At 40.6% G+C, this 26,073-nt stretch overlaps 2 protein-coding genes across 3 annotated transcripts in view; one reads left to right on the plus strand and one right to left on the minus strand.

The window, feature by feature from the left end:
• Positions 1-3: 3 nt before the first annotated feature.
• On the plus strand, positions 4-24,708 carry SKP2 (S-phase kinase associated protein 2). Of its 2 annotated transcripts, none has more exons than XM_032674842.1 (10): positions 4-88; positions 812-1,050; positions 5,121-5,232; positions 5,508-5,651; positions 6,240-6,374; positions 7,686-7,784; positions 9,270-9,397; positions 10,950-11,001; positions 11,671-11,778; positions 24,255-24,708. In XM_032674842.1, the coding sequence occupies exons 1-10, from the start codon at positions 81-83 to the stop codon at positions 24,265-24,267; spliced, it is 1,038 nt and encodes a 345-aa protein (XP_032530733.1). In that variant the 5' UTR covers positions 4-80; the 3' UTR covers positions 24,268-24,708. The 2 variants fall into 2 exon arrangements, with proteins under 2 accessions (XP_032530733.1, XP_032530732.1); XM_032674841.1 differs by lacking the exon at positions 24,255-24,708 and adding an exon at positions 12,884-14,907.
• NADK2 (NAD kinase 2, mitochondrial) overlaps positions 15,431-26,073 on the minus strand; it is a 32,075-nt gene continuing 21,432 nt past the window's right edge. The window contains exons 7-12 of the mRNA XM_032674840.1: positions 25,422-25,500; positions 23,102-23,245; positions 21,080-21,135; positions 20,943-20,996; positions 20,321-20,444; positions 15,431-18,197 (exon numbers count right to left, since the gene is read on the minus strand). Coding sequence (XP_032530731.1) covers positions 18,059-18,197; positions 20,321-20,444; positions 20,943-20,996; positions 21,080-21,135; positions 23,102-23,245; positions 25,422-25,500 — 596 coding nt within the window. The 3' untranslated portion in view covers positions 15,431-18,058. The remainder of the gene's footprint in view (positions 18,198-20,320; positions 20,445-20,942; positions 20,997-21,079; positions 21,136-23,101; positions 23,246-25,421; positions 25,501-26,073) is intronic.

Genomic DNA, 26,073 nt, shown 5'->3' on the forward strand with positions numbered 1-26,073 from the left:
GCAGCTTCCGGCCGGCCCGGGGATGGCGCGGTGCTAAAAGGCGCGGGGCGCGCGGCGGCGCGCGCGGGCCTCCTAGAGCCATGTACAGGTACCGGGACACGGGCATACAGGGATACCGGGATACCGGGATACCGGGATACGGAGACACGGGGACAGGGGTCTCGCTGGTGGGCCGCGCCTGAGCCCTCGCGGAGGGAGGGCGTGGGTCCTTCCCGCTGCTTATGTGTGGCGGGCTGTATGGGGGGACCCCGGGCGCTGGGAGCGGGAATGGGACCCCAGGGGAGTGGGAGTGGGTCCCAGGAGAGCGGGAGTGGGTTCCTGAGCGCGGACGCGGTGCGGGGCCACGCGTGTGTGCGCGCCCGCGGGGTGCGGGACGTGCGCGGGATCCCCGGGCCGCTTCTCTCCCGCCCTCAGCGGGCGGCAGTCGGGATCGAACGCCCGCCGTTCCCCCCGTCCATCCCGCCCCGCTGCCCGTGCGGGGGTCCCGGCCTGACCCGGTTTTGGGGGCTGTGAGGCCGCCGCGGGGGTCGAGCCGTGCCCGCCGCTTCCGTCAGTCCCCTCGCCCGCCCCATCCGGGAGCGGGGCGCCCTCAGTCCCTGGCGGGATCTCACCCCGAATGTGCCAGACCGAGCACACGCCTGCTTATGGCTGGTGCTGGTGCTTCCAGCGCCCACAGATCCCCCGTTTAATCGCCCCGCGTGTGGATGTGGGTTACGGGTGAGTTTGAAATGCTGCCGTGCGGCCGTCCCCGTCATGTGTTTGGTCGGTCTGGCGGTACCCTTAGAGCCTGTGGGTTTTGCTCTGTCTGCAGGAAACACCTCCAGGAGATCCCATCCTCCAGCACTAATGTTTCCACCAGCTTGGACTGGGACTCCAGCAAGACCCCGGAGTTCCTGTCGAGCATGGGAGTGTCCGTCCTTAAGAAAGACAAGCTGGGCAACGAAAACATGCCGCAAGACCTGCTGGTGTCATCAGGCTGTCCTGCTCCAAAACGGCAGAAGGGGTTTGTTATTGTGCGCCGGCCGTGGCTGCTCCGAGAGGCAGAGCCAGGTACGATCTGCTGGTCCAGGTTCTGCTCACGCTTCAGTAGAGGTGGACAGTGGGCATCACAAGTTGCCACTGCCTTATGGTTTACTTTTTTTTGCTCTTACCCAGCAGAATGTCACTTTCAGGCCTGGATTGATAAACCCTGTTTTATGTAAGCTTTTAAACAAGGGTGGTGTGTCTGGCTCCAGAACTGTGGCCAATGAAAAGCATGGATCTCTCCTGCCTACTCCTGACAGCTCCTGTCTGTGTGCTGGGGATTTGTGCTGCATGTCCCTGTGTCTGTCTGCTCTTTCTGTGTGGGACATGGGTGGCACCTTGGCCCAGCAGGGCCTGTTGCAAATGAATGTTTTAAGGTTGCTTGAAGAATCACTGGCAAAGGTATCAGCAAAAGCAGATTTAATATAAAAGTGAAAGCACAATGAAGTTCATTGGCATTCTTCACTCTACTGCTTACTAGATGGTTAAAACGCACAGAGAAAAAGCAAAGTAAGATCTAAATTCAATCACTCAAAAACCAAAGTCAGCCCAAAAAATAGCTATGTTGAGGCACAAGATTGAGTAGACCCCCTGGCTAAAGTTGAGCCCTGGAACTGACCAACAGTTTAGGCCTAAAAGTTTAACAGTACTTAACAGCACTTAATTGATAGCTTCAGTTAATTTAACAGAGGATTTATATAGAATTTACAATAGGCACAGCAGTAACTCACTTATAGGCATAACTTACAGATCTAAAGTATTTGAGAATCTAAGAGAGCAACATTCATAGTACATTTGCTTTAGCTTGTTCACTCTCAGAGGCACACAGACCTGAAAGGGTATATACAGGGTATATACAGGGTATATACAGTATCCACCTGTGAAAAATTCCCCTTGAGTTCAGTGAAGGACTCATGTCAGATGCCTTTGCATCTTCTCAATGGGCAAAGAGTTGAGCCTCAAATACTGCATGTATCAGCCCAGGATCTGTCATTATCGTTTAGTGGTCCTCCAAGTGTAGCAAATTTGAGAGTTTGCTGGCTCTGAGAGGCCCCCCTCAGAGGGAGATGCTGGTCACAGCCTGCTGTGGTCCAGGAGACCTCAAAAGGAACAGAAGCACAAGTGGTGTTCCTGCAGTAACAGGGATGAATGAGGAGAGGAGTAGGAAAACCCATCTTATTGATAAAAGATTGGTGCCGCCAGCAGAATTTTGTTTTTATTTGACCACGGGGCAAATTCTATGTACCTAGCCTGCCAGAGTTAGATGGGCTTCTATCTGGCAAGGGCAGAAGGACTCTAGCCCATAAGTTGTCGGGACGATCAGGAGGGCTTTAAACTAGGTTTGAAGGGGGAAGGGGTTGAAACCAGGCTCTCCAGAGATGAGCCTAAGGGTGGAAAGCCAGAGTTAGAAGTGAAAGCAGCAGCTCAGCTCAAGTGCATGTACACCAGTGCACGCAGCATGGGTAACAAACAAGAGGAGCTGGAAGCCATCGTGCAGCAGGAAAGCTATGCTCTAGTCACCATCACGGAAATGTGGTGGGATGACTCGCATGACTGGAGTGCTGCCATGGGTGCCTACAAGCTCTTCAGAACGGGTAGGGTAGGAGAGGTAGAGGGGTGGCTCTATATGTTAGAGAGTCTCTTGACTGTAGAACTTGAAGTCAATAACAATAAGGTTGAGTGCCTGTGGATCAGAATCAAGGGAAGGCCAACCAGCCTGACATCCTGGTGGGAGTCTGTTGCAGACCACCCAACCAAGATGATGAGGGTGATGAATTATTCTACAAGCAGCTGGCAGATGTCTCAAAATCGCCAGCCCTTGTTCTCGGGGGTGATTTTAACCTGCTGGATGTCTGCTGGGAACTCCACACAGTGGAAAGGAGGCAGTCTAGGAGATTCCTAGAGTGTACAGAGGATAATTTCCTGCTTCAGCAGGTAAATGAGCCTACCAGGGCTGGGGCCCCTCTAGACCTCCTGTTCACAAACAGAGAGGGGCTGGTGGGAGATGTAGTGGTTGGAGGCCATCTGAGGCACAGTGGCCATGAAATAATAGAGTTTTCAATACTCAGGGATGCAAAGAGGGCCATCAGTAAAACCTCTACGCTGGACTTCTGGAGGGCAGATTTCGGCCTACTCAGAAGACTGGTTCAAAGGGTACCTTGGGAAACAACCCTTGAAAACAAAGGGGTCCAGGAGGGATGGACATGCTTCAAGAAGCAAGTCTTGAAGGCACAGGAGCAGGTTGTCCCAGTGTGCCGAAAGGCAAGCTGGCGGGGGAGGATGAAGGGTCTGGCTGAATAGGGAGATTTTGAAGGAATTTAGGGGAAAAAAGAGAGCTTACTGACTATGGAAAAAAGGCCTGGCTACTCAGGAAGAGTTTAGGAATATAGTTAGGTCATGTAGAAAGACAATTAGAGAGACAAAGGCACAGTTTTAACTCTAATCTAGCCACTTCTGTTAGGGATAACAAGAAATGCTTTTACAGATACATCAATAACAAAAGGAGGGGCAAGGAAAACCTCCATTCTTTGTTTGACATGGGGGGGAACATAGTCACCAAAGATGAGGAAAAGGCTGAGGCATTTAACACCTTCTTTACCTCAGTTTTCAACAGTAAGACAGGTTGTCCTCAGGACAACTGGCTTCCAGAACTGGTAGACAGAGACAGAAAGCCGAATAACCCCCCTTTAATCCAGGAGGGAACATTTAGCAACCTGCTGAGCCACTTGGATCCTCACAAGTCTACAGGACCAGATGGGATCCACCAAGGGTGATGAGGGAGCTGGCAGAAGAGCTCACCAAGCTGCTCTCCATCATCTACCAACAGTCCTGGCTCACTGGGGAGGTCCCAGATGATTGGAAGTTAGTGAATGTCACACCCTTCCACAAAAGGGCTGCAAGGAGGACCCAGGAAACTACAGCCCCGTCAGCCTGGCTTCAGTGCTTGGCAAAGTTATGGAGCAGATCATCCTGAGTGCAGTCCCACAGCAGCTACAGGATGGAAAAGGGATCAGACCCAGCCAGCATGGATTTAGGAAGGACAGGTCCCGTCTGACCAACTTATCTCCTTTTATGATCTGGTGACCCCCCTGGTGGATGAGGGAAGGCTGTGGATGTGTCTACCTGGACTTCAGCAAAGCCTTTGACACCATCTCCTGTGGCATACTCCTGGAAAAGCTGCAGCCCACGGCTTGGACAGGGGCACTGTCTGCTGGGTTAGGAACTGGCTGTTGGGCCATAAAGGGACTGGCAGGGAAAAGAGCAGGACTGTAACCTGAAGACCTTGGACACTTGAAGGGGTTATAAGATGCTGGGTTCCTTTCCCTGGTGTCAAAATGTGTTTTCAGTATGAGTGAGTATGGGATGCAAAATAAATAAGCAGCTCTCTCCAGACACTAGGCTATCATGTGGAAGGTGGGAACAGCCTCAGACAACGCTGTTTTTAAATAAGACTGATTGCTGGGTCATAGGCAGCTGTAGCTGAGCTTCACCACCCAGAAATTTCTGATGTGAATTGCAACACCTTCTGGAGCCCTGTGTCTACTTGTGAGAAGCTGAGATTGTACCACATCCTTTCAGATAATTCTTGGGGTGGAGATAGCATGCCTGTTTTAGGGAGCAGTTTGTAGTACCTGATTTTTTCTGTGTATCACACAAAAGCATAGCTCACCTGGAGCTCCTTTCTGGGACCCTTGCATGCATAGGAAGAGTGGGCATTTCAGAAGGGAAAAAAATAAAGGAGGATCACACAAGCCTTAGAATAGAAAAGCAGTAACTAAGATGCTCTTGTTTCCCAAATGAGTATGTGAATAATGATTATTGTCATTTTTATCAGTAAAATTGTTTTTCCATGGCTTTAGTATGTATAGAGAGTTGATATTATGGGAACTTTTGCATTTGCCAGGCATGACTTTGCAGAGATGGTAATAATATCTTCCTGCACTGAAGAGCTGAAATGGGGACAAATAGTGGGCTGATGTCTGTATAGCCTAGAGAGGTTGTAGAAGTGCTTTTAACAGCCAAACCAAACAAGGCATCTCTCAGCAGGCAAGAATGAACCAGCTTTAACCAGAGTGTGGTTTGCTCTTTCCCTAAAGGTGTTTCTCTGGATGCGCTTCCAGATGAATTACTTTTGGCAATCTTTGCATATTTGCCCCTAAAGGACTTGCTAAAAGTTTCAGTGATTTGCAAGAGATGGCATCGTCTTTCGTAAGTATTATTTCTCATAATTTAGTACTAAAGAAACCTTCATTTCGATGGACTGTTAAATGATATGGTTGTAACCTTGTTTATTCATGTATAATTCAGTTTATGCCATAGGTGGGTTATGTGGATGTATAATCAAAAGATGCTTCACATATTTTAACATTAATATAGTCTATTAAGTAGTTTTCCCTCCTCTCAGTCTTTTTTTTGACACTGAAAACTTTCTGTGTTGTTGTGACCCTTTTAAACTCACTAACAAGTAAAATTCTATGCCTCAGGTTCGATGAATCTCTCTGGCAGACTCTTGATCTGACTGGTGGGAATCTCCTGCCAGGAGTGCTTGGACACTTGCTGCCCGCAGGTGTTACTGTATTCCGCTGCCCAAGAGCCTGTATTGGAAATCCATTGTTTAAAACAACCGAGTAAGACCTTTTCTGCATGTTCTGGATCCTGAAACCGTGTCTCAAATATTCACAGTTTTTCTATGTAGTTTTGGTTTTAAGGTAGTAGCAACCAGTAGCAGTATTTGTGCTGTTTGTGGCCTGTGGAAGTGCTGATCAGTGGTTAGACATGTGTTGGAACAGGAGAATCTGCATTCACCTGTCAGCTATTTAAAACCAAGGCAGTGTGATTTTTTTAAAGTATCGAATGTTATAATGCACTTACAGAACCATTTCTTGGTTCATTTCTTGTAGAACCAAGAATTGTCACCATCTGCAGCATTTTATATGGGACACCCAAAAAAATTATTTAACTGCAGCAGGGTAGACTTTCAGGTGTTATGAGGAATTGTGAATGCCTGGAATATGAGTTCTGCAGTTTTGTCTGGTAGCTTAGCAGTAGGCCCAGTGAGCTTAGTAGCTTAGTCATATACTCAATGTGCAGCTGAACACAACAGTAGAACTAGTTTGTGCAAGTTTGTATGGTTTTAGTGTGTGGGATATATTTGTGAAGCCTGTTTTAATGCAATTTTAGTAACTTGACCTTTCCCTTTTTTTTTTTCTTTTTAGACTTCTCAGACTTCAGTACCTGGATTTGTCAAACTGCACAATGTCTGTTGCAGATCTCCAGAGTATTCTTTGTCTGTGTGAAAGACTGCAGAACCTCAGCTTGGAGGGACTAGTGCTTTCTGACAACATCATCAAGTGAGTGACATGTTTGGAAATATTCTGTAAATACCTTCTGTTTTGTGCCATCGCTTTGTGCAGGCTAATGAAAGAATGCAGTGGAGAGTTGTTCCTTGTGAAGTCTATTGAAATGGCCAGTTTTAGGCACCTAACAGGGCAAGCTGGCAGGCTAGATGAGCTGCCTGTTCCTATATTCCAAGAGATGAGGTGAAGATGAAACACCCCTATAGAAAAGTGTGTCTTGGTACCATTTTTTTTTCCAAAAATTCCCCAGAGTAGGAGGAGGTTGGAGAAACTGCTCATCTCTCTAGGGTTTGTGTCCACTGGCTGTTCCCACATCCAAGCTGCATGGCAGAGCCACTTTTATTTTCCCATTTTTGTGCTCCCAAGAGAACTGTGTGTTTGGTATGCAGGTTCTCTTCTGTTTTAAGGGCTCTGGGTGGCTCTACCACCAGATGCTCATTGTGCTTCTGTGCTGTTGCTCACTTCTTTGTTGAACTTCACTCTGAGGTCGTGGAAAATTACAGATTCTGTCAAGCAGGTGAACTGTTTTTTTTGGTTGTACTGAAAAGACACTCTTGGGTGTGCAGTCAGTCTCCTGTTCAGTCACATTAGGTGATTGTGGAGGTGCCAGGACCATAGGTCAGATGGCAGAGATTCTGGCTGTCCTGCTTTCTGATGCCTTCCTCACTCCAGAGAGGGGGAACCAGGCACAAATCAATATAGTTTGGCTTTTGATACCAGGTGAAAACTATGTGAAAACTGCATACTCATCAAGCATTAATGATGGAATTTTATTGCCTTGTGTACAAATGTAGATACTGCACGTGAGTTTTTCCAGGTTTTGCCAAATGCATGTCTGCTCTAGTCTTGCAAACAGATGTGTTCAGGGGATGCTATTTGGACATGTTTTGTTGTAGAATAACCTTCGTCTTGCAGACGGATGACATCAGAAATGGGACTGTTGCTTTGTCTTTTGTTGAGGCATAGTCATCTCTGATAAGCTATGGTATGTGTTTATTGGCATACAACAGAAGGTGGTGAAATCTTTTCCTTGTAAACTTGGTAGTTTATAAACATGCAGACTTGTCAGGAATGTCAACTAAATAGACAGTTATCCCTTTCAATGTTGTGCTTTGATTTAGCAAGTACAGAGTTGAGACCGTTAGTGACTCAGGTTTGTCAGTTGATTAAAGATGCAGTACTGCTTGTTTAGTGAGTCACTAGTGCCTGGGATCCTAGCTCTTAAAAATAATTGTGCATCCTAGCAATGCCAGCGATGTTCCAACATTTAAATTTTATCAGACTTTTTTTTTTTTCCCTCCCCAGGAGCATTGCTAGGAATCCCAATTTGATACGACTAAACCTTTGTGGGTGCTCAGGGTTCTCTGCAGAAGCCTTGGAGATGATGTTGAGCAGCTGCTCTGTGTAAGACAAAACCAGTTTTTGCTGTTCCTGCTTACTGCTATTCCTGAGAAAAAGGATCCTTTTTATTTTTTTCCTTGGGCCTCCCAGTTATACTTGTATCTAACACCTTTTTTTATGTGCCTGTTTCTGTTCCTAAATGCCTAACAGTTGAATATTAGCGGAATAGTCAGGTAGTTTCTCTCCATCAAGCTATTTTCTTCCGTAATAGCAAAGATGCACTTTGGTAGTTTTTCCTTAACCATCCTTGTTGGTGGATAAACCCCATTTGTCCCTTTCATATCCTGTAAATTCAATTTTCTTAACAAAAACAGTATGTGATTCTCTCAAAGTGAAAGTGTATGTTTTGAAAGTGGAAAGTGGAATCCCAGAGCTCTCTTTGCAATCAGAGTACAGCATGAATGCCAGTGAACACTGTGCCTTTCCATGATAGAATAATCCTTCAGTAACCTTCTAGTTCATGAAGCACTGTGTTCAGATTTTCAGCTCTTCAGAAATTAAACCATCTGCTGGCAGGAAGTCATTGAACTGAGCCCCAGTGAGTCTGGGATTTATATCCCAATCTTTCTGCTGACTTCCTGTGACATGCGAGACAACATATTTAATCTTTCCTTCTGCAAAAGCATGTTTTTTAATCAAATTGCAAGTTAGTGGACAGCCAAAGCCTTAATCTTTCTTGTTGCTTGGTCTGGTTACTTGGATCATGAGCTCTTTAGAGGCTGGCAGTCTGTGCAGTGCACAGTGAATAGCAGATGGCAAACCTGATCCTGGGAATGCTAGTGGCAATTTAACTGTTTTTTCATTTATGTAGAGATTGCCAGCTAAATGCTGTAGTTGTGCATTCCTCGTGTCTCTGTCCTCTGGTTACAGCTACACCACCTGCACACAGAACAATACTTCATCCAGCCCCATGGTGATAGACTATAGGTAATCAAGCACATAAAGAGAGTTAAGCTCACAGCATGACCAATGTTTATATAAAACTATAAAGTATTTTATGCTAATTAGGATTAATTGGTCATCTGACCAGTGCTAATGAGGGATAGTGTTTTTTCCTTTCAGTGTGACCATCTGTTCAGTAGTAACAGATTCAGGTCACAAACTGATGAAAAGACAGTGTCTCCCTGTGGCAGTCCTTGGAGAGAGACTCCACTTCCTAAGATAGTGAATCATTCCAGGTGGAACTGGCTTTGGGAAGTCACTCTAACCCCTTGCCCAGATCAGGATCTAAAATTAGCACTGGCCAGGTTGATGAGGACTTTCTCTGGTTGGATCTTGAAAATACCCAAAGACAGATTCTGCTGGGTAACCTGCTCCATTAATTAGTGCTTAATCATTGTCATAGCAGAACTTCTACTCATGAATACAGGAACTTGGTAGTAGGCGTGTTACAAGTATTTCCTTTAAAAGTATCAACTGTAATAGAAAATATCAGAACTTGAACTGCATTTCATTCTTGTTAACAACTCTTTGTTCATTTGTAAATAGGCTGGAGGAGCTGAACTTGTCCTGGTGTGCCTTCACAGCCACACATGTCAAAGCAGCAGTCAGTCATGTTACTTCAGAAGTCACCCAATTAAATTTAAGTGGATACAGAGAGAATCTACAAATAGCAGGTAAACAGCAGCATGACAAATCTTTATCCCATTGTGGGATAAAGCAGCAGGCTTTATATTTTCTTCTGGTTGGCATCCACTCTGTATATAGAAAAATCATGTACTAACACTGATTTTATGCTCTGTATAGCATGAAGTTGTTGACGTCAGAATCTTACTCATATTTCTAGCTCAGACAAGAAGGGTGAGATGATTTTTCTTCTGAATTTAAAAAGAATCAGGTGAAAGCTCATTTCATCTTCAGTTAAAAGGTATAGCCCTTACTTCTGAAGCCCTTACTTCTGGAAGCCGGACTTGGTATTTTGCTGTGAATTGGCCTTCCAGATACTGTTCCTGGAGCTTTCTTAAGGCTTCTACTGTTGTGGCTGCTGAAAGCATCTTCCAAAGGAGAAAAGTCACAGTAACTGCTGGAGTTTTCAGACTGACATAGAGATGCCAGTTAATTGAAAGGCAAATAATCTCAATAATCAACATTTAACTATTTGGGAGGGTAATAGAAAATGCAGATAAATCTAGATTTGGGGAGAGGGTACAACAAAACTAACAAGAGCGTAGATAAAGAGTGATATTGCTTTGGTGCTAAAGAGAAATTAATTTTCTCAATGAATGAATTTTGACAGTAGGGCACTAGCTGAAATGTGGGTAGTGACCTCTCTTTATTTCTCTTTTAACATCACACAGACCTTGATATGTCTTCTCCTTGTGAGGAAATATGCAAATCTTATCTCAATCCCAAACCCACAAACAAATATGCTACATAATCTCCTTCACATCAAGAATTTAAACCTTCTGTTGATTGGACCATTAGAGACAAGGTGCCAACCTCTTCTGTTTGCCAAACACTGAGTGACTTTACTCTGTTTCAGTGCAATAGATATGCCATAAGACTTGAATAGCACATTAATCATCATCATTTAGGTATTGTTTTCTTTGGTTTTTGCACATGAATTCTTAAATACCAAAGCTTTTTGCGTGTTGTTTAGCACCTTGCTACTAACAGTGGCTTTTAGGTGATATCTGAGCCATGGGTGAGTCAATGCTATTTGCACACAATGAAAAGGTCTCAAGAATTTACAGTTTAAATCAGGAAAACTATAATTTTGTCATGAGGAAAGAACTTTCTGTGGGTAAAAATAAGGATGCCTAAACTTGGTGCTCTGAAAGGGTATTTGATGTGTGGAAAATTTCTGTTGCTTTTTCACTACATGTAATTATTTCCGGCATCTCACCATTACTATGTCTTGGTAGATTTCACAGAAATATCACTTGAATTACTCCCTTGCTAAGTTGGTGGTGCAACTGACTTTTAGGGACACTTCACTGAACTAAATGTATCTGCTTTGCTGAGGATTAAAAGAAGTCCATGTAAGGTATCTTGATAGGCAGTCTGTATGCTGTCTTAAGCACGAATCTTTTAAACAAAAAGTTGAGCTTTAGTTGTGGGGTTCTAGTAGAGAAGATACAAATGAACATAAATGGAAGTGAGTAGGCTGTATAAAGTGTGTTCATCTTGTTACTGAAAGGTGGACTGACTCTGTGTGACTCTTTTCAGATGTGAAAACACTGGTGGAAAGATGTCCTTTTCTTGTCCATTTAGATCTCAGGTAAGATCTGTGCAGCTAGTCCTTAAATCCTTATGGCTCAGGGGATTAGCAATAATACAGGATTGCACAGCACTGCACAACCAGAAAATACTACCTAGGCTAAAACTACAAAAGATTTGCTGTCTGGCATGACCTAATCTGGAGTAGGTAACTAACTTGAAGATTTCTTTGCTATCTCATCATAAATATTATATACCTACAGGATTTATTAACTAGCAAGTGAGGGTAGTTGATAGGTGGAATCGAGGAAAGCATTTAGATGCCTACAGTTTATGAGCCGAGCATCCTAGAGAGAGTTTAATTCTTCTCTGATATAAATTAGTTACTTGGCTACATAACAGTAAAAAGAAGGGTGTATTTTGGTTTTGACCTAGTCAATGACAGTATTTTGAAATCTTTCTGTGAAGAACTTGTCTATTCTTGGCATGAGTTCTGCTGCAGAGTATCTGTGTGAAGAGAAACTTCTGCTTCACTTGCCCTTCAGTGAAAATCAAAATTCCTCCCCTCACAGCACGTATACACTAGAGATGGGTTGCTTCTATATTGAGCAAAACCATACTTTAGTGGTAGAAGTTGATGTTTATTAAATTTCTTGGCCTGAATTTTGGAAATACCAAATTTACTGCTGCTTTATACCTAAGCCTTTATTTAATGTGCTCTTCTGTACAGTGACAGCATGATGTTAAAGCCTGAGTGCTTCCAGTATTTTCGGCAACTCATGTTCCTCCAACATCTTTGTCTTAGTCGATGTTATCAGATATCACCTGCTGCCTTGTTGTAAGTAATCTCCAAATAGTTTTGGTTTGCTACTCATGCAGAGGGTAAGTTAATTTAAACTTGCTTTATTTTAGGTTTAGAATTGCACGTACTGTTTTGAAAAGCTTACTGGTGTGAGGAATTGTGAATAAAACTGAGATAAAATAAGCTGCTATAGCATGGATAGCCGCTATAGCTCTAGGTCTGCTAGAGCATGTACCTTTTGAGAATCCAGACTGGAACCAAAGGTGTCTGAGATAATCTCTCAGTGATATCAGTCTGCACTCATGGAACTGGCTGCTCCATGCATGCATTAGCGGCATTCTACCAATGTTATTCATTACTGGAACTGGAGTTTCCAGTCCTGCCAGTGACCAGTATTGATGTCAGTCCTGGACTTCCGACTATGCAGCAAGATTTGGAAAAGCTGGCAGAGTTGACAGTACCTGTTGACTAGCTAACCTCTGTATATTTTTTGTGAGCACCTTTATTAGTTATTGATTGCAGCTGAAACACTTATAGTTACTTGTTTGTGGGGGTTTTCCTGCCTTTTATTAGCATAGAAGATTTCAATCTCAATACTTTAAGGAAGGATGTCAATCCAAAGGATGGTCAACAACAAGAAAAAAGATTGTGAGTGGAACAGGACTGTTAAAAATATGCATCTAAAGAACCTTTCCTGTAGCAGTGTGTGCCTGAGCCTTTTGACTTTGTCCAGTAAGATACACAGTTCATATAATGATAGGGAAAATGTAAAGCAATCAGGCCAGGTGGATACTCACCAAAACATTGCCACAAATTGGAAACTGATAGTACCTAGGGGCTTGTTTCCCCTGAAACTTCATCTGGGGCAATTTCTTCCACTTGTTCTAAATTGTTAAGTCCAGGGAAATGAAAGGGGAAGAACCAGTTGGTTTTCAATCTGTGAGAGAGAGATCAGCAAAAAATAATATATTCATCCAGTTTCATGAAGTATCAGGACAGTGAACTACTGTCAATTAAATGTGTTTAAGTAGTTACCCTCTTCTAAAAATTAGCAGAAATGGAGTTCTCTAGTTTGGGTACAGACTGAAAAAAAAGAAAAAAAAATGTTTTTAGTTTAATGATTAATTTCATATTTTTCTAGAGAACTTGGTGAAATTCAAACGTTGAAGACTCTTCAGGTGTTTGGGATAGTGACTGACAGCTCCCTGCAGCTCCTAGAGGAGGCACTGCCTGCAGTGAAGATCAATCGTTCACACTTTACACCCATTGCAAGGCCAACTGTTGGCAGCAAAAAGGACCATGAGATTTGGGGAATCAAATGCAGATTGACACTGAGAAATCCTAGTTTCTTATGATATGTACAGTGCACTGGATGCAATGGACACACTGTGCATTGAAGCTCCTTAAGAAACAAAGTGCTGGAGCACCTTTAATCATAGTACTGTCATTGTAAAAAGCATTCTAATTTGGTCTTACACCTTAATGATGTTTCATAGTATTTTTTAGCATTGTTTGTACTTCAAGCCTTTAGAGATCTGATGATCTGTGAGCAATTGTAGAATTTTTCAGGCTTTTTTTTTCTTTATACAGGGGATCTTTGAAAAACTTCCAGTTAACTCCTGGAAGTTAATTCCTCTTAGTTAACCTTTGCAAGCTGTTCCTTAACTCCTGGAACAGCTTGCAGAGGTGCTAGGTATCTTAATAAGGTTTATTAAGGAATTTGCAGAGCTCAAAGTGAATAAGATATTAAACCTATTCAACTACTTAATTGAACAAAATGCACAGTAAGATGAGAAGCTCTGAGCATAACAGAGGACCGAGTCTGAATTAATCAAACTTGAAAACAGTAACTTGGGGATGTCTACACTAGAGCAGCTAAGAGAGCTCAATACTGTACAAGTTAGGCAGCATAAAGGAGCTACAGTAAAGTTTTTACTTAGCAGGCCACAAATGATACTTTCGTCTTCAGTATTGTGCGCTGTTAGCAAAATACAGTCTGAGAAGCCCATTCAGAATTAGCATCTGTAAAAATAGATGTTGGTTATCCATGCTGGTTTCACGTGGTAGTGCTAGGTTTTCTGATTAAATGTTACAGAACCTTAGTGTAGCTTCTGTGAGTCTGATCTCAGATAAAATTTCCTCCAGAGAACAAGATCTTTCAACTGCAACTGATATAGTGGTAAAAATATTGCAGGAGGAGGGCTCAAATGGTTCTAGATATGACCAAAAAACCAAAACATGGAACTACAGCATAAGAATGCTGGAGGGAAGAGATGCTTTGGTGCTAGCAAGAAACATCAATTTTCTTTTGTAATAGTTTATGTTTGTAGTAGCACTTCACTTTTTGTATCTGTATCACTAACCACTGTTGTCTGGTGTGGATTTTTTTTTTTTTTTTTTGGTAAAGTCATAGAAAAAGCTGAGGAACTGTCCAAAAAAATTTAAAAAAACCAAACCAAATAAAAGGATAGGGACAAGTAATGACTTTAACTGAAACTTTCATCTGCATCTATTATCAAGGTCCTTGTGCTTCAGGCTAGAATGTTCCAAAAGGTGTTCTAGCCAATAAGTTCTAGGGCAAAACTTGGACCCTGTGTAGGGCATAAATATGCTCGTTTTCCACATGAATGCAGTCAGCAAGCAGGTGAATTTATTAATGGATGTTTAAGAGTAGCCTACAGCATTACTGCAGGGCTGTTGCGTAGGTACAGTTTTTCCTATTGCAGTCTGAAGAAAAGCATTCAGGTATTAATTATCTGGTGATGCAGAACACCTTACTTAGTGTGGGAAGATTGTATGAGTACTAGAATTTGATATTTAATTTGACTTTCTAGAGTACAGTAAATAAAACACATTATCATGCTAATCTGTTTTAAGTTGTTTTGGTTTTTATTCAGTTTAACAGTGTAAGTAACAGTTGATTCTTTAATGGGCTTGTGTCCCTTACAAAGATGTTAATGGGCAACATACCTTATGAAAACTGGAGAAGTAAGGGGATTTGGATATTCTACTGCTTCACCATTTGCTGCCTTAGTTTTAAGCCTTAAATTACTTCAAGGAAAAAAGTAAATCTATGCATCTTAGCACTACCATAAATACTTCTCCCTGTGCACAATGTAACTCCATGCACCTTCTGTTGCATTTAATAAAGATCTAAGAAATTGCTATGTTGTACAAAATGACTGATTAATGGGAGAACGCTTTCCCTAATTTCCCACCAACTTTGTGTAAAGGGTTACAAAGAGGGGAATTTACCCAACCAATGTGTAAACTGGTGGTTTAGAGGACAGGGTGTTATCATGAATACATTTAGCATTTACTAGACTGTGCTTTAAAACCATCTACAGAATTGGGACAGGAGTATGGGTTTAGCTAGATGGAATAGTCCTGAACTACTTTCAACTACCAGGTTCAGTGTTGGACTATCACCCATCTGTTGGTTACGGTGGCAGCTGTAGCAGACACACAGTGGAAGTCCCTGGGGTTAAGATGCACCACTGACCTCTTATTAATTTAAGGTATTTTCTCACTCTGCGCAATTCATACCAAAAACTGCTACATAGCAGTCTCTGCATTATACCTAAAAGCATGAAGGCTTACAAACTACTAAAAGAACCTGAACAATAACAGAAGAAGCTGAGTGCATGAAACACTTTTGAAAGTCAAAATAAGGCACAGGAGAGCTTCATTTATCAATTAACCTTTTCATTTTTATTACATAATGTATAAACACCATGTGGAGAGGAGAAAAAAAAAGGCAAAGAATGACAGGTCTAGTTTAGCAGAACACCATGTGGACTGGCACTAAATGAAAAGACCATGGATTTGACTCAGCAGGTAGAAGAGGTGCAAAGATCACTGCCAGTCCATGCAGATTAAATCAGTGTTAAACCAATACTCTGTCCTGTCATGGAATACTGTCTACCAGGTAAATTGTACTGTAATCCCTTGCTATAAAGGATCCTTAAAAAGTATTCTACAGTTCTTCAATAAAAAAGGTAGCTGCTTCTCATTTATTATAAATTTCTGAATCATCCTAATTAACTTAAGCATTCACCAGTAAATGCTTCAACAGAAGTGCAATTAAATTACAGACAAAACCAGTAGAGGCCACTCATGAGTAAGTCAGGCTTCCATTTCACTAAGTTAGGAATTTGTGAAAACTTACTAAGTCCTAAACCAGATCATATTTTGGATCTGTCAGGCCTGCAAACATTGTCTCTTAGTCTTGACATTCATAATAAGGAATGGCAGGTGTGTTTAAGAGGTATGCTTACTGATCAGACTACTCAGTCTCCATTAAAACATTACAGCACACAAATACCTAAATGAGCAGGGGATGACATTTCTGACATAATTTCTCTATGCAGGTGTTCAATACCTAAAGCTGATCTAACAGTGGCAAAGTCCTAAGAAGTAATAAATTAGCATTAATGGCATTGGTGGGTTTGGGGGTTTAACAGCATATTGATTGGTGTACTAGGTAGAGGCACATAAACCATCCTTAACTGGTTACTGATGGAGTGACAACTAAAACGCCCTAGTTTGTGTGCACACAACCTTAGAAAGATTAGTCTTTTGCATCTTTACCTTTAGACAAGTTTTGCAGATTTTTTTAGACATTAAAGGCTTTATTCTGATAGCTCCTGTTTTGAAAACTTATTTGGCTACTTTTTTTTCCCCTCTGGCTGTGCAATCATGATAGCCAAACAGTGTAAATAACTCACTTTGCAGCACACTTAAAAGGTAAAATGTACACAAACAGTGATAGCTTATTCAGAAATCTCCATCAGTATCACATTTTCCTAGAACTGAATGGTCAAATCAATTTCCTCTAAAGTATGTTTTCATCTTGTATTCACTCAAGTCGTAGAAGAAAAAATCCTCTATCTACTTATTCCACCTATAAAAAGCAGTTCACATTTTGCAAGTGGCAGTAAATATACTGATTGGCCACACTGGAGAACATTTCCATTAGACCTGAGAACATCTGTTACAGAAGTCTCTCCGTTCAAAAGCAGTTTAAAGAAAACTCACTTTTGGAAGCTAATCTGTAGTAGACAGGACAAAACATACTTTTTTCAAGTCATGTAGTAGAAGAGTTTCTGCTGTAGGAATATTAACTCTGTCAAATTCTGCCCTCTCTTCTATGCAATTATCAGCACAGATTTAAAAGGCAGTCACAGTTTACAGTTTCTCCAAAACATTATTTAAAAAGCCACTTCCTCTTCTATAATCAGAACTTTTTATTCTATTATCAACTTGCTTACCTAACATGAGCAGAGTACATGTAAAATTCATTTGTTGCCAGTTAAATATCAGTAGAATTCAGCACAGGATTGGAACTTTCTGAGGAAGGTAAAAACATATGGTGAGAAAACTGGAAGACATAGGTATTAACTTGTGCTCTAACTCCTAGTACACAGGATATCTCATTCTTCTTCAATTATAAGAAATTCATAACCTAATATTTCAAACTATTTAACTTAATAAGGCCAAATATCTTTCTTAATGATAGCCACCTACATGCACTAGTGTGACTGAACACCTGTTTGCCAGTTAATCCACTCAGTGAAGGAATCTATCTTACTTCAACATGATTTCTACGTAAATTCCCGTTGAAGGGCTTAAGAAAACCTCTGGGTTTCAAGTCCCTCCCTAGCCAGACAGAAAAAGTAAAAGCTACCTCATTCAAGATGTACTAAACCAGACTTTTACTTTTGATGTAAGCCTACAAAGTAGAAAAAATACTGGAAGAACAAAAAAAAAAAATTGCCACAAATTGTATGAAACTACAAAGTTGTACAATTTTTGAAAAGCATACAAAAGGTTTGTGTTTCCATTTCTATTACATCAACATCATGGTTTACCAAAACCTATATATCCTTGCATCAAATTGCTAGATCGACAGTCAACTTTTCTACAAAAGTGTATGTATGAAGGTACTTAGTTTCAGTCCCAGACTGTTACTAAAAAACTGTACATCTGAATATTTAATGCTACTGACTTAATACTTGAACCCAACTACCTGTGTTTAAAAGGCTGTTCTTTCATGTTTGCCTTACAGGTTAAAATGTCAATTTTCACTGAAGTTAGAGGTAACACTTCAGATACATTTCTTTTACACCAGATGCAAAAACAGCTTAAATATCAGGCTAATGTTTCCCCAACCCAAAGGAATGAAAAGCATTTCAAGCTTCCTCTAAATGCTCTTGCATCTGAAAAAGCCAACATCCAGTATAATGCAGCATTGTGATATCCCCATGGTTTCCCTCTATGGATCCATAAATGTTTCAGCAGAAGACACGAGGGTCCTTCATTCTTCCAGCAGAACAGTGCACAGTGCATCCTCTGTGTCAATCAGTATCGACGCTATCGCCCCATCATTAAACTCAAAAGATGTTCCTCCATCCACAACCATACAGGCATCCCAACAGCGGGAACGGACACAGACTCTGCAAAAACCCAACAACTCAGTTTTCACAAAACAGCTCAAACACTTAAGTATTTCACAGAAGCACTCAACAATAAGACTGGGTTTTGGCCCTTCTTTTGCGTGGGCCAGTAAATGCTTAATCACATACTTAGAGAACCATTTAGCACAGTACCAAGCACTAGAACCACCCCCAGTTATCTCTGCTTTGTGTGGATGTAGCAAAGAGTCCAGGGAGAACTGAAAGACTTGTTCAAATAATTGCTCCCAGAGTCTGAGAACAGCCTATAACTTAATATTTGGTGTTGAAAGCTGCAGTTTAAGCGTATTTTTTTAAAAGAAAGCTACTGATGATCTCATTTAATCATGATATACTTTAATCTTCACAGAAAAGTTTTCAATTAATTTATGATTCTAACGCATTGTCTTCATGTCAAGTGAAACATACAGTTTCAACTAGCAATGCTTGATAGTCAATTAATATAGTCTATTTTGTTACATGAATCATTCAGAGAAAAGGGAAAGTAATTTCAAACACAAAAGATGAAGGTCAGAATGCTTGTCAGACAACTTCATGAATAGGTATTGCAGCATATTGCTGTCAATATTAGTCTGACTACACTACCTTAAAGCTAAGAAATTTAAATCTAAGCTTATAAAATTTAAGGCCTCTCTCTTAGAACCAGACAAGATAGAATAAAGCTACTAACCACCTTTGTCATCGCTTACCTTTAAAGGAAAATTAACCATTGAAATTTATCCCTTCATACAGAAAACAGGAACACTATTTAGTAATGAGTTCTTGGTCTGTACAGTGTTCTGATATCTGAAGTTTAATCAACAATTATGCAGTGACTTAGATTTTCAGGAAGACACATCTTCCAGAAATATGAATACCTTTATGACTTGGTCATACAATGTTGTTGTAACACTGGCTCAAAAAGAGAAGAATTTGGGTCCCTGTCGGGTCAGAGTTCCTTTAGACATTTGTTTTGATATAAAAGATTGAATTAATATTTAATTAATACTGAAATACTGTATTGCTTTCAATTGTTTATGTTATTGTTTATATGTTCAGTTATTCTGAACATATAACTAACAGTTGTACATTTTTGTATTTAATTGTGGCAAGCTCCACAAAAATCATAGAATCATTTAGATTGGCAAAGACATGCAAAATTATTGAGTCCAAGCATTAAACTAACACTACCAAGCCCACTACTAAAAATATGGCCCTAAGTGTTTTTGAAATAATTCCAGGGATGATGGTCCCCTTCCAGGGAAGATGATTCCACTACTTCACTGGGCAGCTACTTCACTGTACTAATTTCCAGTGCTTGACAGCCCTTTCTGTGAAGAAATTTTTCCTTATATTCAATCTAAACCTCCACTGGCACAAGTGCCCTAAGTTAAAATGATTAATTACCAAATAATTCAGTTTGGAAGAGCAACCTTCTACTCAAAGCAGGCTTTACTTCAAAGACAGGTTAGGTTGCTTAGGGCCTTGCCCAGTCAAGTTTTGAGTTTCTCCAGGGACAGTGATAGCACAACTTCTGGACGACCTGTTCTTTCACCTGACTATTCGCTCTGTGAAAATTTTTTCTTCTTTTTTTATCAGAATCTTACATCCTATAAAATCATGACTGTTGCCTCACGTTCTGCTCTGAAAAGAGTTTAACTCGGTCTTCTCTGTAACTGTCCTCTGGCAGCTGAAGACAGCAACTGGCTCCTCCTGGCTCAGTCTTGCCTCCTCCAGGCCACACAAAAGCACCCTTTGAGTCTCTCCTTTACACACACACGGTGTGTTCTGGCCTCCTCATTCTCTCAGTGGCCCTTTCCTGAATTCGCTCCTGTTTGTCAGTGTGTGACAGTTTGTCAGTTGTGTCTCATAGTGAGGGAAATGGCACACACTCAAAACTGAGCACAGCAAAGTCCTTTTATTCTGTAAGACTGTGCATGGATCAAACATTAAATAGGCATAACACAACTAGGAAACATTTTCCTCCTGCTGTTATGAGAACAATGCTCAAACCACTCAAAATACAAACTCGATGTTGAAACACTTCAAGGGAAAGTCCTGGATTACTCATACTTTTTGACATACACAGAATGAAAAAACTCTTCAATGCTGCAGCCAACACTTACTTTGAAGAGAAGCCACGCTGACGGCTACTTGAAAAAACCCTGTTTACAATAGGTTCTCGAACACTGAAAAACATCTTTGGTTCCTCTGGACTGTAGAGCAGAGACTCATTGAAATCATTTGTTACTGTAAACAGAGAAATCAGCCATTAGGTTTTCCAGGGAAAATTAGTTACTCTCAGAAACACCCATTCCTCCAGGAAAGAGTGGCTTCTCTACCAAAAGGGAATATTGAGTCTTGAGAGATGTTTAATAGTCTTCACGGGCAGAAAACCCCCTACTTTTACAGAATATTCCTTTCAGTTCTGCTGCATGATGAACACTTAACAGCCCTCTTCAGGTAATTAAATGTTGTGTTTCAATATGTGTATTAAATAAAGTGTTTCAAATCTTAGGAGAACTGAAATTCTCCTGAAGATCTCTATATATACAGAAACCTAAATAAGTGTTTTCATATCAAGTAAGACATTTTTTGCCAAATGTGCCTAAATAATGTTTGCAAAAAAGAATATTCTTATTGAAGGAGCACTAGAATACTGAAAGCAGTGCTCAGTATTAAGAATACAAACAAAATGAACTGGTGAAAGTTAAGACACTTTAAAGAAATCTTGCCTTTTTCACTGACCTTTTTGCACTAAGTCCGTGTTCAATGGCATATCCAAACTTCCACGCTTTTTCGCTGTTGAGTCAAGAGCAAGAGCCCCAATTAGGTAAGAGTATGTTTATATAAACTTGGCTAATAATGCCACACTATTCACTCACCGATCTTAAGGATCTCTTCAACAGCTTGATGTGCAACCTTGTTAATATTATAGGACCTAGACAGAGAAGTAGAAGTCTTGTTTGCTAAGCAGTACAACTTAGGAGAAAAACAAAGCAAAAAAACCCCAAAAATTTTGCATACAGACAAAGAACTATGTTCAACATTTGGGAAAAACAAACAAACAATGAGATTAAGTGTGATATCAGTTTCTTCCAAAAAAAAGTCTTAAATTAACTCTTGGTTTGGCAAGAGTTAATGTGGCTTTGCAGACCTTAAAAATCCACTACCTGAAGTCTTCAGGAAAGAGCATGATACATGGGGTGTAGTCTCTTTACCAGTAATCCTCCTGCCTTATCCCAGTAACTGCTGATTTAAGTCTGCATTAAAAAAACTGAAGCATGACAGTTCTACAGATTCACTGTGTCCTTATCCCATATATCCAACTCTTGCAAATTAATCCTCTCTGTTAGTTTTCATTTATGAACCGAACATTTCTTCACAAATATTATGCCTCTTTGTTTGTACCCTAAAGTGTGGGCTTGAATCTCACAGGAACTGGTGCATATAGAAGAGGGACAGTCAGATCAGGCACTTCTGCATTTGACACATTTGGATGAAAAAGTCAGGATAAAGCCTATCAGACTGCAGAGCTGCTGAGCGTGGCTGTCCAAGGCTCCTTCTCTTACAAGTACTGCCTACCTGCAAGCCTGATCAGATGCTGGCAAGAAACTGAGATGCACAGTTTGAAATTTTTCTCTCTCTCAACTAGATGTCCTTTTACACAAGTTTTGGCTGCTAAAGACAGCACCTGGACATTTAAATGTCTCTCAGTCCAAGGTGGCCTGAAATTCCAGGAGAGCCCCCAAACCACAGGCTAAGGAAGATAACTCCACTGAGGCTTGGCCGCAGTTTACAGAAGTCCAGCAACACAGCAATGGAGAGGAGCAATCCTAGAGTTTGGTCCCTGGTTCTGGGATTGCTCAGTACAGAGTGTATAAGCAAATTAAATGCTTAAGAACAGCATTGAATTAAGACTGTACTTTCCCAAGGTACTGAACACTAGGAAAGTTTCCTTAGCAGTCTGCCAATTTCATTCTTGGCAGGCTCCAGGACTAAGTTATGCTGACTGAATACAAAATTCTGAATTACAATGAAGAGTAAAACCCAGTAACCATGGTTACAGCATGAATATTCATTTTTGAATTTCATTAAAAGCTTCTGTTGTAGTTCATCTTAGCCTGCCACATAAATCCAGGGCCTATTGTACAACTTTAAACTATGAACACAAATAGATTTCAAGGCTTTCACTGTACATGTCTCTCCCATCTCAAAACTAAGTTGATTAGACTTACATGCAGTACTGCAGCTTGTTTAAGCTGAAGTTAAAATAATTTACCCCTTTGATTAAGCTAGCACAGTTCTGTGTAGATATTGTCATCTTTGTTTAAGGAGAGTACTTTGGCAAAGAGATTGTGGCCTGTCAATTAAATATGAAAGAAACGAGACTTGAAAGGATAATGGACAATAGATGTGCCAGAGACAACTTAACACTGCTTCCAACTACATGTTTTCCCATTCTTCTTAGAGCTTAGATTTTTATAAGTTTACTAAGCTACATCATCTAACCATTTCCATTTTAGTCAACAAGAGTAGTTCACAGATCATCCCAGTATGCTCTGCAAGTCAGAACAGAATCTCCTTCCCTCACCACTCCCAACCATTCATCTTCACATGTGGCATTCAACATCTTTCACCAAAATTACACCTACAGTAAACTTCTGTGTCAGTGCTGCAGCTCCTCACCCTTTCAGTGCTTCTCTCCATACCTACAAGTAATGTGAGCTCTACTGTACTGATATGCAGACACAGATTTGAACCATGTTGACAGTGAGAATATTTGATATTCACTGACTTACCCACAGCCCAATAGAGTCCCAGCACAGACAAAATGCGTAAGCAAAATAGGTCCATCTAGCTTATCTGAAATGATATTTTATATCAAAGCAGCAACATGTACTTACCATGCTTTTGATCCTGTTCCAGTACACACATTAAGCCCTGAACTCTTCTGTTTTTCCCAAGGACCATCATCAACTGATATTTCATAATAGGAGGCCCTATGAAGCGAGAATTTAAAACTGGGTTTGCAGGACTTAAAGTTCTCCCTGAATAAGACAGAACACACAGCCTTATCAGGCACATAACAGTTTAGAGGGGCTAGTTTCAAATCTGGATGACAATTTCACAGGCTTTGCACAGTGTTTCCAGTTTGACAGCTACTTCTGATTCACTGATTCACTTCTTAATTTATGCATAAAACCACCTCATGGTTTTGGTTCATCTAGGAATCACTTTGTATATAGGAGCAGGATTTGTTGGACTTACAAATAAAACTGTAAATAATTACCTTCCTTGCATAATTGTTGCACTACTGAAAAACTGTGTTTATGCTACCATTAGGTCTCATTAAATTATGTCAGGGAACACTAAGATGGAAGGCACTACAATATAAGTAATAGCATGGTTTGAAGCTGAATTCTTGATCACTTCAATAATTAGAAATCCATTCTTTCAGGAACAGCTTAAAACCATCAATAGGCTTATATTTCTCTCCAGGGCAAATTCTTCCTAAAACAGAAATGTACTATGTCTTGGGGTACAATCATCTCCTGCATGTTACTGTTCATGTATCAGGGGATTGCTCGTGTTGGGTCTAGAGGGGCCAGAGGGTTTCTCTCTGTAAGCTTCAGAACATTCAAGAGTTTATTTATGAACTAAAGTTGCTGATGTTCACAGTCCCTAATGCAAATGGTATGATACAGTCTTCAGATTAGTAGGACCCTCTTACAAAAACACCACATTTACTGTGTCGTGCACGACTGAGTTTCACCTTTCTTAGTAAACAGACCTTACTGAGCTATTTTAGGTGAAGAATATTTCAGTGTGGATCCATTAGGAATACAACTCTTGACTGTTTGATGTCAAACAGTTTATTCTCTTAGTAACTAAGGGTATTTTGTGTAATCACTCTTGAGAAGATGGGGAGATGAAAGAACTGGAAGTAAATTTTCAACACGGGTGTACAGTTTGATTCAGTTTAAGATAATTTTTGCAAGGTGGGTATGAAAGGTTTTCTGGTTTGTTTTTTTTTCTATTTCCTTGTTTTCTTCACGGACATGCAGAATAAGACCTTAGAAGAAGCTGCCAGTCATTTTGTCCTAATAAACAGCAAACCTGTGTATTTGAACCTTACAGAAGACTCATCTCTGTGACATCATTATTTAAGTCGTCAAGTGTAAGGTCCTTATAACACAGTATTTCTAGAGATTAGTTCCTACAGGCATTGTGTTCCCCAGTGGTTCTCAAAAACACTGGAACCAAAGACCACAATGTACTTGTGACACTCCAAGTGTTGGAAAACAGCTTTTTGTTCCTCTATCACTGTCTGTTAAAGAAACTTTTCAGAATCTTGAAAAAATTAGGTTTGATTTAGTAGAAAGCAAGATTTGTATCTCTTTGAGACTAATTCCTTCTGCCAGACTGAGACTGCAGTCTGGATGAAAGATAAAGAACTCCTGGAACACTTATACTGTTTCCAGCAGCAATCAGTGTCCCAGGCACTTTACCAACACAAGAAGTTGTTACACTCTAAAGCAGTTTTTCTGTTGTTTGGGGGTTTTTTTAAGATAAACAACAAATGGAAAAGGGAATAAAATACAAGTAAAAGTTTGGCCAAATCCTGACCAAGGATAATGTTTTATCTATTTTATCACAATCCCCCACTCATGTTACCCATATCCTTCTTGTTGTTTGGCTGCCAAAAATGCATTGATCTTCAGCACAGAAAGGACAGCGAAATTTATCCTGGATAAGGCAGCACCACGAACTGATACAAACTTGTTTCTTAACACAAGGAAATAAGTGGTTTTCCCCCAATAACAAAGCTTCTGCCAAAGGCAGGCTGATAGCTTTGCTTATAAGGACAGAAAGGCAGGAAAAAGAGTACTTGGTCATGCTAAAAGCTATTTCTGCTTAGTCATGCTAAAAGCTTACCAAAAGATATTTTACAAGAGATGTGGGAGAGGAGGCAGTTTAAGAATGGGTATTTAAATCTTCAATAAGGGGGAAAGAAAAGAGCCAGGAAAAATTAAAGAATGCATCACTGCATTTACATCTCTGAAAATACACTTCGTAATCTGCAATAATACAATCAGTGTTAAATATCTATAGACTAGAACTGAAATTTGACAGTAAAATCCCATCACTGATTGTCCAGTGCAATGTCATAAAAAGAAATTAAGTCAATTGTGCCTTGCTGGAACAACAAACAATTAAACATACCTGGATGAAAGAGATTCCCCAATGAAGACTTCATTGAGTGCTCTCACTGGTAAAAGATGTGGACCACAAATGTCAGATCCTGCAGATATTGAATACAGCAGTTTTGAATCACAGGTTTACAATCCAAATTTTTAGAAAAAATTCACATCTCATTGGAGGACAGACTCTGCTGCCTGGGTTTATATTGTAGACCTAATGCTCCATTGTCTTCAAGGACTCAATTTTTCATTGATTTAGGCTGTAGCCAGTCACTGTCCTTTACTGGATACAACAAATATTTGAACCAAGGTCAGTGAGGCAATGACTTTTAGGTTCAGACATTGCTTTCCCTGAAAATTCATGGGCAACCAGACAGAATGAATTCTTCTCTTCTGTCAGTTACTCTTCCAGCCAAGAAGTTACAGTGACTTAACAGCTATTTCTGATAAAGTTCAAAGAATTAGACTTCATATCATAAGTTAATTAAGGGGGATTAACAAATTTTTGTGTTGACAAGGACTTCTAAGTGAGCAAATGCAGTACTGGACACAGGTTAATCAGACAATTATGCATCTACAAACCATCATGAAAAAAACAGTTGAAGGTGTTTGACAACTAAGGAATTACCCAGGAAAAAAATCTCACTTCTAACTTCTCATTTGCTTGCTGGTAG

This window comes from Chiroxiphia lanceolata, chromosome Z (assembly GCF_009829145.1).
Source record: "Chiroxiphia lanceolata isolate bChiLan1 chromosome Z, bChiLan1.pri, whole genome shotgun sequence".
NCBI classification, from domain to species: Eukaryota; Metazoa; Chordata; class Aves; order Passeriformes; family Pipridae; genus Chiroxiphia; species Chiroxiphia lanceolata.